The sequence below is a fragment of the Neomonachus schauinslandi genome, chromosome 3 (assembly GCF_002201575.2).
Source record: "Neomonachus schauinslandi chromosome 3, ASM220157v2, whole genome shotgun sequence".
NCBI classification, from domain to species: Eukaryota; Metazoa; Chordata; class Mammalia; order Carnivora; family Phocidae; genus Neomonachus; species Neomonachus schauinslandi.
The window spans coordinates 139,375,916-139,392,407 of record NC_058405.1 but is presented as its reverse complement, the minus strand read 5'-3'; the positions used below and the strand labels follow the sequence as shown (position 1 = coordinate 139,392,407).

The 16,492-nt window shown below is 38.2% G+C and overlaps 1 protein-coding gene across 1 annotated transcript in view; it reads left to right on the top strand.

Annotated features, from left to right (window-relative positions):
- Positions 1 to 16,492, top strand: part of TTN (titin) — a 269,090-nt gene that overhangs the window by 157,215 nt on the left and 95,383 nt on the right. Inside the window, 20 exon segments of the mRNA XM_044913684.1 lie at positions 39 to 128; positions 1,959 to 2,009; positions 2,552 to 2,953; positions 3,129 to 3,407; positions 3,704 to 3,979; positions 4,133 to 4,272; positions 4,583 to 4,709; positions 4,800 to 5,063; positions 5,962 to 6,228; positions 6,367 to 6,630; positions 6,719 to 6,858; positions 7,024 to 7,150; positions 7,274 to 7,540; positions 7,646 to 7,912; positions 8,726 to 8,992; positions 9,084 to 9,223; positions 9,713 to 9,839; positions 10,640 to 10,782; positions 14,182 to 14,305; positions 14,828 to 15,094. Of these exon segments, the coding sequence (XP_044769619.1) occupies positions 39 to 128; positions 1,959 to 2,009; positions 2,552 to 2,953; positions 3,129 to 3,407; positions 3,704 to 3,979; positions 4,133 to 4,272; positions 4,583 to 4,709; positions 4,800 to 5,063; positions 5,962 to 6,228; positions 6,367 to 6,630; positions 6,719 to 6,858; positions 7,024 to 7,150; positions 7,274 to 7,540; positions 7,646 to 7,912; positions 8,726 to 8,992; positions 9,084 to 9,223; positions 9,713 to 9,839; positions 10,640 to 10,782; positions 14,182 to 14,305; positions 14,828 to 15,094 (4,029 nt within the window).

The following is a 16,492-nucleotide window of genomic DNA, read 5'->3' as shown; positions in this document are numbered from 1 at the left end:
CGAATGGATATATTAATGCAAAGGACATCTCTCTACAGAAGTGAAAATAATCAAACCACCTCCCGTGGAGCCCGCACCCACCCCAATCGCTGCCCCGGTGACGGTGCCTGTGGTCGGAAAGAAAGCAGGTAGTTATTCTGTAGTTTTCTTTTTGTTTGTTTGTTTTAGTGGCTTAATAAAAGTTTTCATCCTTCATTAAAATGCAAGCCCTCTTTTGTTGAAACAGGCATCATCAACTGGGAGGGGTGGGTAATAAATTCTTGATTAAATTTTCTTCATCTGATGTCCTTTCCCAACCTAATCTCTCACCCGTGGGTACACACTGTGTTTTGATTGGAATATGCATTCCTTCAAAGTATCATTGCTTTATATGCTTTTGAAATTAAGTAATGAATATGTTCAAGGCTGATGAAAACTAAGAAGACAGACACTCTAAGGATATACAGATAGGTAGCCTGTGGATATTCAAATTTCCCATATGCCCTGTAGGAATCATTTGTCATTGTTTGTTTGTTTGGTTGTTTGTGTTCTTTTTTTAAAGACTGCATATTAACAAAATGAAAAAGTTCTGGAAATGGATAGTGTTGATGATTGCAAATTGTGAATGTACTTAATGCAACTGAATTGTATACTCTAAGATGGCCAAAATGATAAATTTTATGTTAGGTTTATTTTACCGTAAGAAAAAGGAGAGAGACCAAAAAAAGACTGCATAGTTCAGCCTTTAAATCAATATAAGAATCTAGGTCAATAATAATTTCCTTAAATGTACTAACTCAGTGATATTAACTATCTCAGGTATAAACTTAAGATACTTAGGAGTTGTACATGAACTATCAGTTCATCACTTAGATGATAATCTCAAAACCAAAACTGATTTGATATGTATTGATCATTGATAAATACATATCCTAATTATTTGATCCTTGGCTAGTTATTTAATCTCTTTAAGTTTTAATTTCCTACTCTGTAAAATCAGATTAATAATTATATCTGCCTATAGGATTATTATAAGGACTAAATATAGGTAAAACAGCACAGTGCCTGGCGCATAGTAAGCACTATGGAGATATTTAAAATTTTATTGTGTTTAATGACAGACAATATATTATATTCTTTGGGCTATAGTTCAACTTTAATATTTTTGTTAATATATTTTGTCACTGATATTTATGATTTGGACATTGTTCTGTTAAAGTTTTACAATTTCATTGTGTGATACCTTTCATTAGCTCAGAAAAGAATAATAACTGCCATTGAACTAATTAAGTATGTGTAAAAATAAAGCTTTTCTCACATTCCCAGGGACTGAAGCTAGAGAGCTGGTTCTGCAGTTTGTACTGCCCCACATTAATAATTTCATTAAACTCTAAATGTAGGAACTGCCTTGCTTCTGCCTTAGTTCATTGTCTAAGGGAAATCTTCAAAGGAACCCATATGCGTGTAGCACATAGACCCCTTCTCTTTCCTTAATCTTTATGGATTTGTCTGCCCAATTTAAAAAAAATTGACTTTTGGTAATTTCTGGGCCATTTTTCTTTTTCCTACATTGACTCCTTGTTGATAGAAACCTCTTTCCTAGGTTCACTTAACCAACACATACATAAATATATAAAATCTTTTGCATAGCTAGGCAAGAGTTAAACTGCCTCATAAGGCAAGAGTAATAAGCCTTCTCCCAGAAACAGAAGAATAAGGGCACTTGCTGAAAGTAATTTTTTAATCCTAAATATGTTGGTAATTTAGCTTGGTCACATCATTGACCAGAATGATACTGATCAAAATATGCCTTCCTGGAAATATCCAAGTATTCTCCATGGAAGTCCTATAAATAAATCCAATTTCTCCTCATGCATTAATATTTATAACAAAGAACATGACTCACCCTGCATGGTTTACTACTAAGCATAAAATGGGCCTGAAAATTGTTTAAATGCTGAGTTTTCTTTTTATTTCAGAAGCCAAAGCACCTAAAGAGGAGGCTGCCAAGCCAAAAGGTCCCATCAAAGGTAACAGTCATTTCCCTGCACCTAAATTGTAACCTTTCACCCTTGGAAACTTTACATTCAAGGGGGAAAAAAGTTTCAAAATTTATAAACAATCTTTATTATTCCTAATCGATTCTGATAAAACTAATATGTCTTCTGACATTTCGAGTAATATACCTCTAATATTATCCGAGTGGGTATTATGTATAACCAACTATATTTTAGCATAACGAACCCTATAAATTCTTAGCTTCATTCCTCATATACATGATATTTATACAGGACAGAAAAAATAATAGACCCGAATCGGGACATTTTATATTCGGGTTTAAAACTTGAGAAAATGAAGAACATTTCTTATTCATGGATTCCTATGCTATCTCATTTTCCTATCTGAAAGAAGGCAGTATAAATTCAATTGGCCTTTCAATTTGCCTAGTCTTTAATTTTCTGTTCTTGTCTTCAAGTTGCTCTATCACTGGTTTGTTCCAGCAGGCAGCCAAGTATGCGCTTCTGACCCTTCTGAAAATGCAAAATCAACGTTTAACTTTTGTTTGAATTAGGTGTCGCCAAAAAGACTCCATCGCCAATAGAAGCTGAAAGGAAAAAGTTAAGACCAGGAAGTGGTGGAGAGAAGCCTCCTGATGAAGCCCCATTCACTTACCAGCTAAAGGCTGTGCCCCTGAAGTTTGTGACAGAAATCAAAGACATCGTCTTGACTGAAGCAGAGTCAGTGGGGTCTTCTGCCATCTTTGAATGTTTAGTCTCCCCCTCCACTGCAATTACAAGCTGGATGAAAGATGGTAGCAATATCCGTGAGAGCCCAAAGCACAGATTCATCGCAGATGGTAAAGATAGAAAGCTGCATATCATGGATGTCCAGCTTTCCGATGCCGGCGAATACACCTGTGTTTTACGTTTGGGAAATAAGGAAAAGACCTCCACAGCTAAACTTGTTGTAGAAGGTAATTTCCAGTCTGCTGAATACGATCCCTATTAAACTTTAACACAACAAATCTCATTAGCAATTTTTGTTGTAACTTGAGTCAAAATCTCTCATTTCCAAGTTTTCTATCATTGAAGAGATTGTATGTATATTGAAAAGTCTTTGCAGATTTTTAATACTGAAATTCTCCACAGAACTTCCTGTGCGTTTCGTAAAAACACTTGAAGAGGAAGTCACAGTGGTCAAAGGACAGCCGCTGTACTTGAGCTGTGAGTTAAACAAAGAGCGTGACGTGGTCTGGAGGAAGGATGGGAAGATTGTGGTGGAGAAACCTGGCAAAATTGTGCCCGGAGTCATTGGCTTGTTGCGAGCCCTGACCATCAATGACGCAGATGACCACGACGCTGGAACATACACGGTTACTGTGGAAAATGCCAACAACCTGGAATGTTCATCCTGCGTCAAAGTAGTCGGTTAGTACTTGGCTGGAAAATTGTGTTCTTATTATACTTACCAGTATATTCTTCTTATTATTATTATATTAGCAAAAGGAAGGGAGAATTTCTTGTTATTATATTAACAAAATGGAAGAGAGAATTTTATTTCCCAGCCTTGTACCTTATCTAAGACGGGGGAATATCAACCCATCATAGCAAGTTAATTATATCCAGTTTTGAGAATTTTTTTCTATTTCTGAAATTTACTAAGGAAGTTATTTCTATTACTTGTTCAGGTCATGACTATTTTTTCTGACCTTATTTTCATGCAGAAGTCATCAGAGACTGGCTGGTGAAACCTATACGAGATCAGCATGTGAAACCAAAGGGGACGGCTGTTTTTTCCTGCATTATAGCAAAGGAAACTCCAAACATTAAGTGGTTCAAAGGATATGATGAAATCCCCATGGAACCGAATGATAAGACTGAGATAGTAAAGGAAGGAAAACAACTATTCCTCAAAGTCAAGAATGCTACACCAGAAGATATTGATGAATATGCAGTGGAAATTGAAGGGAAAAGATACCCCGCAAAGCTGACACTTGGAGGTATAAAAGTCTTTCCTTATATCCTAAAAAGATAAGTTTGGTGTGTAAAGAAGGCAAAATAACACACCAAACAAAGAAAAAAAAATAGGAAAGGAAGCAAAGCATTGTTAGATTGTTTAAAGCATTACGATTTTTCATCCCTGACCAATACAGAGCGTGAAGTTGAATTGCTTAAACCAATAGAGGATGTTACCATTTATGAGAAGGAAAGCGCAAGCTTTGATGCAGAAATCTCAGAGGCAGACATTCCTGGACAGTGGAAACTGAAGGGAGAACTTCTTCGGCCCTCACCTGTGAGTCATTTCCCATTTTAAGTTGCCGGTCATGTAAAATATCCACATTCTATCTTCAGGTTGACATTCAGATTTGGTTCAATGACGATGAAGTTCTTTCAGGATTCTAAAGTCTCAAAGAGGGGAAGAACTCTGATGCACTATTTGTGGACAGCTCCAGTGATTTTTGTAATATTTCATGGCTAGACATGTTTACTCAGTGTTATTAGTAGTAATTTTTAGGACATCTGTAGACACATGTGGATCTGAAACATTTCTCCTCTCTGGAACTTATCTCATTCAAATGCTAACCAAGACCGTTGTTTTTCAGACCTGTGAAATCAAAGCGGAAGGTGGAAAACGCTTCTTAACTTTGCGCAAAGTCAAACTGGACCAAGCTGGGGAAGTCCTTTACCAGGCACTTAATGCATTTACCACTGCCATTCTGACAGTAAAAGGTATGGCCTTTAGAACGCATGGGGTGGACTTGACTTCATTTCACAGCCCTGTGCGTTCTGGAAACCTCACTCTTAACATTTGATTTTCAGAAATTGAACTTGACTTTGCTGTGCCCCTGAAGGACGTCACTGTTCCAGAAAGGCGACAGGCTCGATTTGAATGTGTCCTCACTCGAGAGGCAAATGTGATATGGTCTAAAGGACCTGATATAATCAAGACATCTGATAAGTTTGATATCATTGCTGATGGAAAGAAACACATTCTTGTTATCAATGATTCTCAGTTTAACGACGAAGGGGTCTACACTGCTGAGGTGGAGGGCAAGAAGAGCTCGGCACGATTATTTGTTACAGGTAAGAGTTTATGATATCTGGATATAGTATCCCACATGTAAGCACACAAACATATGACTTTAAAGATAGAATGCTGTGTGTGCCATTCTCAGCCTATCAATAACCAGTGTTGTGGCTGGACCAGCCGTTGTGAGTCTTATTATGATTGCAAGATGCCCTCAGCAGTAACCATCAGGGAACGTTGAAAGAGACAGGTTTATTACTTATAGGACCTGGAAATTACACAGCACACCTGGGGCCACAGAGCCAGGGTGTTTTTGTTTTTGGTTTTGGGTTTTGTTTTGTTTTTTTTTTTTTTGGAGGAGGGGGTGAGAGGTAGAGAGCGGGCCTGGGGTTCCGCTTTTATTGAGTTGAGGGTAGGGGTCTATGGTTTTACTGGCTCACTCTTTGTTGTGAATTTAAAACATAAGAGCAGGACATTAAAGTGAGGGAAGAAAAAAAAACAAGCTGCCCAAGTGGTCAGTTATCAAAATCAACCAAGGTCTCAGAAACAGAGGAGCCTGTGGGGCATGGTGGGGAGGGGCCCAGCCTGGCTGCTGATCTAGCCTGTGGCTGGCAATGTGTTTACTCAAGATGGCCATCTCTGAGGTGGATGCCTAGCATGCAAAGCTGAAGTCAGGTACTTGCATTACAAAAAGAAAAGCCAACTCTCAAGATTTATGCCACAAACACCAAATTCTAATAGGGATAAGTGACAGTGGGCACCACAACTTTACTGTCACATCATCACCAAAAGAAGCCCCTTAATTTTTTTTTTTAATGGAGGATAGATCCTACTTGAAAAGGTGAATAAATAAATGCTATGCGAAATGGATCCTTTTGATCTTGGCAGTTTAGAGTGGACTATTTCTGAAGGTAAACTGTGTTTCTAAGCACATTCTCCACGCTTACACTGCAGGTATAAGGTTGAAATTCATATCGCCTCTTGAAGACCAAACAGTGAAAGAAGGCGAAACAGCAACTTTCGTGTGTGAGCTTTCTCATGAAAAAATGCATGTAGTCTGGTTCAAAAATGATGCCAAACTCCACACGAGCAGAACCGTACTCATCTCATCTGAGGGCAAGACTCACAAACTGGAAATGAGAGAAGTGACCCTGGATGATATATCCCAGATAAAAGCTCAAGTTAAGGACCTGAGCTCCACAGCAAACCTGAAGGTCTTAGGTAAGCATGACCAACAATGACTGGATAGCCAGTTTGGGGATGGAGAGAGGGGGTGGTTGTTAAATATTTTGCCACTTGTGATTCCAGTAAACTTTAATCTTCACGTTCTCCTGATGATCTGTTGACTGGCTTTTCCAGAGGCCGATCCCTACTTCACTGTGAAATTACACGACAAAACTGGAGTTGAGAAGGATGAGATTATTCTGAAGTGTGAAGTGAGCAAAGACGTGCCAGTGAAATGGTTCAAAGATGGCGAAGAGATTGTACCTTCAACAAAATACTCTATCAAGACAGACGGCCTGCGCCGCACCCTAAAAATAAAAAAGGCAGACCTTAAAGATAAAGGCAAATACATGTGTGACTGCGGCACTGACCAGACAAAAGCAAATCTTAACGTTGAAGGTGAGTTGCTCAGAATTTTTCAACTCACCCTACCTGCACATCCAGTGTATTTGTTCAGTCATCCTTACAAAACTCTGTGTACTTTCAGCTCGACTAATAAAAGTGGAAAAACCTCTGTACGGAGTAGAATTGTTTGTTGGTGAAACAGCTCGCTTTGAAATTGAACTTTCTGAACCGGATGTTCATGGCCAGTGGAAGTTAAAAGGAGAGCCTTTAACTGCTTCCCCTGTAAGTCAAGATCATCCAATCACGCAGGCAGGGGCTTGCTTGCTTGGTTGTTCGGGGTGAAAAAAGATAGACTTCGGGACCAAAATGTCTTGATGAATGGTGGGAATCACCAGTTATGACAATGATGTTCTTCTTGCTCTGTCCTTCTTCTACCTCTCCAAATAGGACTGTGAGATCATTGAAGATGGGAAGAAGCATATTCTGGTTCTTTATAACTGCCAGCTGGATATGACAGGGGAGGTCTCCTTCCAGGCCGCCAACGCCAAATCTGCAGCCAATCTGAAAGTGAAAGGTATGCTCTGCCTTTCAGCCACTCTTTTGTTATTTTCTTTGCAAGACTTTGAGACCCTGAGCTGACTGGGGGTCATGAACGGAAGCATAATCTGGTTTCATCTACCCTGTCTTCTCTTTGCAGAACTGCCACTCATCTTCATCACGCCTCTCAGTGACGTTAAAGTCTTTGAGAAAGATGAGGCTAAGTTTGAGTGCGAAGTGTCGAGGGAGCCCAAAACATTCCGTTGGCTGAAAGGAACCCAGGAAATCACAGGCGATGACAAAGTTGAGCTTATAAAGGATGGCACTAAACATTCCCTGGTGATCAAGTCCGCTGCTTTTGAAGATGAAGGAAAATACATGTTTGAAGCCGAAGATAAACACACAAGTGCCAAACTGATCATTGAAGGTAAATATTCTTTATGAAATAGACCCCTTTTAATTTTTTTTTTGCTTTTATTTTTATGGTTCCTCCTAAAGGGCGGGAATTAATGAGGTTTTCTTTTCTGGATAGGAATCCGACTCAAATTCCTCACCCCACTCAAGGATGTAACAGCCAAAGAGAGGGAGAGTGCCGTGTTCACTGTGGAGCTGTCCCATGATAACATCAGGGTTAAGTGGTTCAAGAACGACCAGCGCCTGCACACCAGCAGGTCAGTCTGGATGGACGATGAAGGGAAGACTCATTCCATCACATTCAAAGACCTCTCTATTGATGATACCTCTCAAATTAAAGTGGAAGCTATGGGGCTAAGTTCAGAAGCTAAACTCACTGTGCTTGGTAGGTGTTTTTTTTCTATTTATTACATTAAACTCAGCAGAAATTTGTGGAGTTATCTATCATATAAAATTATCTTCTAAGGGTTATATTGCATGAAAGCAGCCCCTGTCCTTATCAGGTGTCTTCCTAAAATATTTTTACCTAAAAATATGAGGACTCTCAAGTAATGAAGACTCAAGCTCACAAAATAGCCAGTTCAGATCAGAAATAAAACTCTTAATTATTGAGCTCTGTCATGTTTAAAATAGGGTTATAAATACTTCCCATCTCCTCATTTTATCAAAATTATTTCAGGAAAGTGTTTTCAAACTTCTAGTAAGAGAGGAAGCACAGAAGTTACATTCATAAAAGTCATTATTTTTCTTGGCCCCTCAATATCAAGCAGATTACATATGAAGTCTAACATATATAGAAACTATTAATGGCAAACTACTGATATAAGAAAAACTAATAGTGTGAATCTGAAAGCTTCAGGTGGACATAATGGATTCGCAAAGGAATTAGAAATTTAGCTGAGTCATGAAGGAACAAGTCATTATATTTGAAGCTAAATTTCTTAGTGTCTTTCAAACTACTATCAATAACATACTTCAAAATGTAAGATAGATGGATGATTAGTTCTTGATAAATCACATGCACTGGTTCCCTTTCTAACATATAGAGAACTTCTGAACATAAACATGTTAAATAAGTGAAAGCTTGGTACAATTTTAAAAATATGCCCAGAACTCTGCGAGCAGCCTCTTGAACTTTCCCAGGGATTGCATTTCCTTGGTGGTTAATGAAACATTTTCACTTACTCTTTACTTGCAGAGGGAGATCCATACTTTACCGGAAAACTTCAAGATTACACTGGTGTAGAGAAAGACGAAGTGATTCTACAGTGTGAAATTAGCAAAGCAGACGCACCAGTGAAATGGTTTAAGGATGGGAAGGAAATAGAGCCATCTAAAAATGTTGTTATTAAGGCGGATGGCAAGAAGCGCATACTTATCCTAAAGAAAGCCTTGAAATCAGATATTGGACAGTATACCTGTGACTGTGGGACAGATAAGACCTCAGGAAAGCTTAACATTGAAGGTGAGGAGATTTCAATGAGTTCCACTCTTGAAGCCGTCGGCATTATTTCTGCCAGAGGCTAATGATGCAAGCTGCGCCTTCCCTTTTCTAGATCGGGAGATCAAGCTGGTGCGGCCTCTGCACAGTGTGGAGGTGATGGAGACTGAGACGGCCCGCTTTGAAACTGAAATCTCTGAGGAGGATATCCATGCCAACTGGAAACTCAAGGGAGAGGCACTACTCCAGACACCTGTGAGGCTATATCTGAACTTGTCAACACCTAGAGGCACTGTGTGAAATAAAAAAGGACAGGCAAAAAGTCAGAATGCATGCAGGGCATTTAAAACATGATATTGGGTTCTCTATCAGACCTTAAGCCAAAGAGAGATACTAGGATCTACAAATTTAAAACATGGTATCGGGTTCTCCATCAGACCTTAAGCCAAAGAGAGATACTAGGATCTACAAATGCGCCAGACAAGCACGCTTGCCTTCTTTTTGATCCAGGTGGTATAAGGTCATAGATACCCTGCGATGCTGCTAGTTGGTTCCGAATTATACAGGTAGAATACATCATGCTTTCTGATAGTACCTGCAAACTTTATTTCACGAAAAAGAGCTCAAAATTACATCAAATCTCCTCACTAGTTATTTGTAACGTTCCTTTCATTAAGCTAGGATGGCCTCAGAAAAAATATCAGAGATTGTTTCCTACGAAACCTTTTTTCTCTCTTGGCACAGGATTGTGAGATCAAGGAAGAAGGCAAAATGCACTTCCTGATTTTGCACAACTGCCGCCTGGACCAGACGGGTGGGGTGGATTTCCAAGCTGCCAATGTGAAATCTAGTGCCCACCTCCGAGTGAAACGTAAGTTGGATGTGTTTCTGGTGAAAAGAAAGGATGTGCTTTTGCAGAAAATGAATGTAACGTTAATTGGAATTACTTAGTTAGTTAGAAAACATTATTGAAGTCCAGAAACTGGCTTTCTTGTATTTACTTCTTTGACATCCTACTATACACAAGGTTCGAATTCCAAGGTTTTGGAAATTTCTCTGACCTTGCTTGCCCTTAGAAGAAAAGAAAATTAAGCAAGTCATATTCTCCTGCTGTGTACTCCTTCCATTCCAAGTAGTAATGCATGCAATGAGCGTCTAACTCAGCACTCTGAAAGACCACATCCCTCGATGGCTGTACAACCGTAACACCACAGAAAAACTCGGCTGTGTGGGCACGTCAGACTCAAGAAGGGAGACGGGGTGTGTGGGCTAACATTTTTGGAAGGTGCAAAGTGTTTGATGGATATGAACAGGCTATGTGATCGCGGGGCCCCTGTCCTCTCCCAATCACAGTCTTAGTTATTTTGGAAGTCACATACCACATGTAGCAAGAGGAACTTGATGCCTGGCAGAGAGACAGATGCAGCGCAGATTTCTTGCTGACCTCGTGTATCACAACAGAAGGGCCCCTACAAATACCCACCCTCTGGCCACCAGCTCTCCCCTTCTCGGCACCAAGGGGCCACGTTCACCTGAGAGTTAAAACAGCGGCCAGTCCTGCAGCTCTTTCCTTCTTGAAGAGAGCAACCACGAAGATTAATAACTAAGTGTATTTATTCGTTTGGAATTACAAAATGAGTGATCCCGAGCTGTTTCCTTCTTCTCGTAAAGCACGAGTGATTGGTCTTCTGAGGCCGCTGAAGGATGTCACAGTGACCGCAGGGGAGACAGCCACCTTCGACTGTGAGCTCTCTTATGAGGATATCCCGGTGGAATGGTATCTCAAAGGGAAGAAACTTGAGCCTAGTGATAAGGTAAAAAGCGTGCGTGTGGTTTCCATGTCCTGCACTTCCTTTTTCTCTCATGCTCTCCATCTTCACCTGTATGTTCTTTGTTCTTTGCTTTCTAATGTCCCTTCCTCATCTTTTCCCTTCCCCTTCCCTACTCTAGCCTGATTTCTGTTGAAATTATAAAGCAGATTCATCATATCTTTGTTGGATTTAACCTGATGGTATTTTTGTTGAAATGGAAATAAAAATTTTAAGTACGATAAGGTTTTCTGTTTTTTGAGGAAAAGACAAACACTCATTAGCTATCAGTGATAGTTTGTTTGATTAACTGGAAGACAGGAGGGATCAAAAAGGCCTTCTGATCAGATGTCTTGTAACAACAGCCCACATTAAGTTTTGTGACTAATTCTCTCCGTGCTCTCTAGTGTTCTGCATATAAGGGGATTAAGAAGAGAAGATGGAAATTCCATTTCAGGCAGTTGATCAAGTAGTTGAGATAACTTCTGGGCAGATTTGCTCTTCAAGCATTTCTACAAAGCTATTTTTAACCCTCAAGTGCTTTGAGCTGTGCAAATTCTGGAATGCCAAGTGGACTATTTACAGTGCAGCTGACAGTTGTGACAAGAAGGAGGGCTCTGAGGTTATCCACATGTGTGAGCAAATATACATTAAGTTTGAGGAAATAACCAGCTCTCAGTGTTAGTTCATCTATGCCCAAAATTCTAGCCATAAGTAAAAACTGCAATGACCATTCAGATAGACCCAAAATATAATTTCCCTAAATTGAGCTATCTGTTCTGCTCCCCACAACAGTCTGTCTGTTTAAATTCTCTTGATAATTCTCCATTAATTTTGAATTCTTGGAATAAAACCTACAGAGAATGTCCAACATAGGTTGGAAATAAAGCACAGGCAGTATATTATTCTAGGACATTTTTTTTCAATATTTAAAAAATAATATCAAAGATGGCATCAAGGCTTCAAATCAAACTTTTTAAGAGGTGAAGGAATATAATTTAAAAAGGATTCAGGTAACAAAGAGCCACAAAGTTGAGTGAAGTAATTAATAAGAAGGCAAATGCCTTTGAACAACTGTAGTAAAACAAAAAAAAAACAAGTATTCTACCAGAGCGATTAAAGGGGAATTCAGTAACAGACAAAGTCCACCTGCTACAAGACAGTAATGGCGAATCGGTTTCCTTTTTTACCAAGGACAGAAAAAGCCGCTGTACATTCAAATGGCAGCATGAGAATTAAGTTACATGTGAGGACACTTTCCCTGCAGTGAGGTCTTCTAAATACTGAACTAGGCAATAGAGGCATCTCCACCTTCAAGTTTGCTTTTTTTTTTTTGAAATGAACATTTGTCCTATGAAGTGTAGTTTCATTGCTTTCATGTCCAAATGCAGAGAACTGGTTGACTTTTCAAGATCCTTTGGACATTTGTAAACTCAAGACTTCAATAGAGGAACACTGCTTAAGGACAATATTATTCTTTTGCTACTGAGTATCTTTTGGTCAAATTAAGAGCTTTTTTTTATTAAAAATCAGTCTCATTAGTTCTAATGTAAAACACTCTATTTTAATTTGAAATGTAGATTCCTAAAAAACTTACCCATATTTCTTTTATTTAAAATATATATATATAGTCACTAAACTTCTTTCTGGGAATAAAAAAGATCACTTTACTACAATGCTCTGATTCTCTTGCCATAAGAATTTTAATTCTTTACTTTGGCCATCCAAAATACTTCAGCTGTTTATAAACTTGCTCTTGTATTATTTATATGTCTCTTTTCTTTTCTTTTCTTTTCTTTTTAAAGAACTGAAAGAGGGGCTCCTGAGTAGCTCAGTCAGTTAAGCATCTGCCTTGAGCTCAGGTCATGATCTCAGGGTCCTGGGATCAGGCTCCCTGCTTAGTGGGGAGTCTGTTTCTCCCTCTCCTTTTGCCCCCCCACCATGTTCTCTCTCTCAAATAAATAAATAAAATCTTTTTAAAAAAAAAAAAAACTTAAATATAACTGTGAAGTAATAAAGTGATTTATTACATTTTGCAGGTTTTGTTTAAATCTATCGTAACAAACTTGCTAATACCAATTTAATTCAGGCCTTTCAACTTCAGTTTGCAAAATGTTTAGCCTCCAAAACTACACCAATCAAACAAATACAGGTGATGGGAATAGGAAATCAAAAAAGAAAATTTTAGAGAAAATGAGGTTCCCCCCCCCCCCCTTCAGCCATCAGTCTGAGAAAGCACTGGTAAGTCCTAATTGGCCTTTAATAATTATAAATTTAAACTTTAACAGCTTGGTCACAGTCATAATGCCCATTACAGCAATATGTATCCATGATAGGGTAACAATATTAAAAGGATAGTTTCTTAACATTATCCTTACAAACATAAACCACCACAAAATTCAGCTTAGTTTTTCCTTACATAATCAAGGTACATTGTATATGAGCTATTTATTGAGAACCATTGTGTTGAGACAAATTCTTGGTAATAGAATATTCTAGAGCAGCCTCAGAGGAATTTAAATGATAAAACAATATGTAAACTGATAAGCTATATCTGTAGATGGGTCGGAATCTGAAATACTTTAAAAGAATAGCCCTAATTCACAGTCCAAAATTTATTTTGAAACACCATTACAAAAACAAATTTTTTTTCCCATTCAAGCATCATGTTGATTAAGTAGCTATGATGCAGGACATATCTTAATTCCTTCCCCTGTTTGTATTCCCTTATTGTGTTTTTGACCTTTCTCAATTATTAAGGTCATTATATTAATAGCCATGCCCTTGTCTTAGCATCATTACTGTGAAGATCGCCCTGTCTGTAGCCTGATTTGTAATTGTGCAAGACACAATTATGGGACCTAATGACAGCCCATATCAAGGTGGTGTATTCTTTCAGACAATTCATTTTTCTACAGACTGCCTCTTCAAACCACCTAAGGTTGCATTTACAACAAGAATTTCTCACCCAAATATTAATAGTGATGGCAGCATTTGTCTTGATATTCTAAGATCATGATATTGCAGCTTACTATATGCAGTAATTTTTTCCTTCCTTTCATGATTTAGCTTTTCTAAGTTCTATCATATATATAAATTCAGTGGCTATATAAATATATATACAGAAGTATAAACAGAAATTTGGCTAGGCATTTCAACATAAAAGGCCACCTAATAATTACATAAGGGTAACTAGGAAAGCCTAAAACTTTCTTAAAAGATTCCAAACTACTGGTTAAAATCATTTTCAAAGGCATATGTGCTCTATATATGATTATAAAACAACTTAGAAAGCACTATTTCAAATTATTTACCTAAGTGAATTAATTGTACCTATGTATGTATTGAATTGCTGTTTCATATAGTCTTAAACTGTACTTTTTTTTTTTTTTTCAAAAAAACTAGGTGGTCCCACGTTCAGAAGGAAAAGTTCATACACTTACTCTGAGGGACGTAAAGTTAGAAGACGCAGGAGAAGTCCAACTAAGAGCAAAAGATTTCAAAACTCATGCCAACCTCTTTGTGAAAGGTAATTACAAGGCTTATTTTTTAAAATATGTGTAATGCAGAGGTTCATAAATAATGTCAACTCTCAATTATGCTGAGTACCACAGATCATTAAAATCCACCAAATATCCAAATTTTACTTTTTGGCCTAACAAAATAGTTCAAAAACTACTTTAAAAAAAAAAGAGTCAAATGGACTAGAATATGTTTTACTTCCTCTTTCTGTCCCCCCGTTTATGTTGCTTTCAATAAACGGCTGGAGGAAGAATTATTATCAAACTGGGTATCTATCACTTTATTAACCAAGACTCGGCTACTATATCCTCGATGTTTCATATTGTTTAAAATAACACCTTTCCTCTGTATGTACAAATAATGATGAAACATCATTATTAGAGGAAAGCATCAAAGTGGAATCAAAACTAACAAATGCAATTTAAAAACAGAAAAAGCCCTGGCAATATCAGAAGAAAGTTGAGGAGGTGCTCAAAGTCTTGGAGGAGGAAAGGAAAACTACCTTGGCTAATTAGTGTGATTCTTTCAGAACCCCCCGTTGAGTTCACTAAGCCTCTTGAGGACCAGACGGTCGAAGAAGAAGCCACCGCAGTCCTCGAGTGTGAAGTATCCAGAGAAAATGCTAAGGTGAAATGGTTCAAAAACGGGACAGAAATTCTCAAAAGCAAGAAGTATGAAATTGTGGCTGATGGCAGGGTCAGAAAACTTATTATACACGGCTGTACCCCAGAGGATATTAAAACATACACTTGTGATGCTAAGGATTTTAAGACTTCCTGTAACCTGAACGTCGTGCGTAAGTATTCTTCTTACACGGGACTTTTCATTTGCAACTCTGATAACAACAACAACAAAAAAAAACCCTGCCACCTTTTGCATGCCCTTCTTGGCCTAACTGCTTTCTTGGCAACTTATAGTATCAATACTGACATAACCTGATCCTTTATGTGTTTAAAAAAAAAAAGAAAGAAAGAAAAGGGAAGACAAGCTATTCTACTACATCTGGTCTGATAAGGACACATTAATCACTTTCACTGTGCTTCTGACTAGTGAGCAGAGGTACGCTTTGTCTACGGGGCTAAACCTACTATAAGAATATCCTGAGACAGATAAGGACAAATTGAATGAAAGAGACAAGAAAGGAGTCATGATTTAAAAAAAAAAAAAAAGGAAAGAAAGAAAGGAAAGCAATTTCCACTTGGAAAGAAATGAATTCTCAGGAACAACTAGAAAATGAGCATGAAATTGCAGTTTGAATAGGATCACGCTAAAGTCCGCTGTAATATGATAAAGCCCACTTACATAATGCTATCTCTGAAAATAAGAAAGGGTGATAAGATGGAGTGAAGACTGGATTCTTGAAGTCCTGTGAATGAAGAGAACACTAATGGTTTTTAGCATTACTTCTTCCTTTGGTGAAAGATACACCTTGTTTCTAAATGTCACATGCTAGCTCATTTCTTCATTCATTCGTTTGTCCAGTGATAACATTTTTCAGTCTGTATTTTTGTGCGATAGCTGCTGTTTGGTTTAGTTGCTTCCCATCTGTCAACAGCTACAAAATAGTGGCTTTGATTGTGCTTCCATGCATCTTGTACTGTTTTATTCTTTCCTCTTTGTGGTCGCTCTGCTTTTAGCTAATGAGAGAGTAGCTTCTTGGGTCTCCTTCATCCCTTTGTCATCTACTTTGTTACCATGCCAAGAAGCCTCAGCCACCATGAGCATATCTTCAAGCCTACTGGCCAGCGTTTGTGTCCCAGAATTTCACTGATCAAGAACGATCATCCTGGGAAGGACCCACAAGGAGCCCTAAAAGAAGAAGGGGCAAGGGGGCAGCTCTCTGATCCCACCATCTGCTGACTTAATTCTGGAAACAAATGAAATGAGATATATTAAAAAAAAAACAAATCACCCACCCATACAAAACACATTGCTTTGTTGCACTAATAGATGCCTGACTTATGTGTGACATCTTTGAAGCATAAAAAAAAAGAAAAAAGAAAAAAGCTAAGTATGTGTGATTTCAATTGCAGACTCATGCCTCTTAGCCATAGACAAGACTGGTTATAGCACTTCAAGCTGCATTATTGTTGAATTCTGCTAATTTCTCAAAGATTATTTAGCCTGCCTTAAATAAAATAATGTTTCTTTGCTATTGGTGTTTCCTTTGACAATATCAGCTTTCAACTCTGGA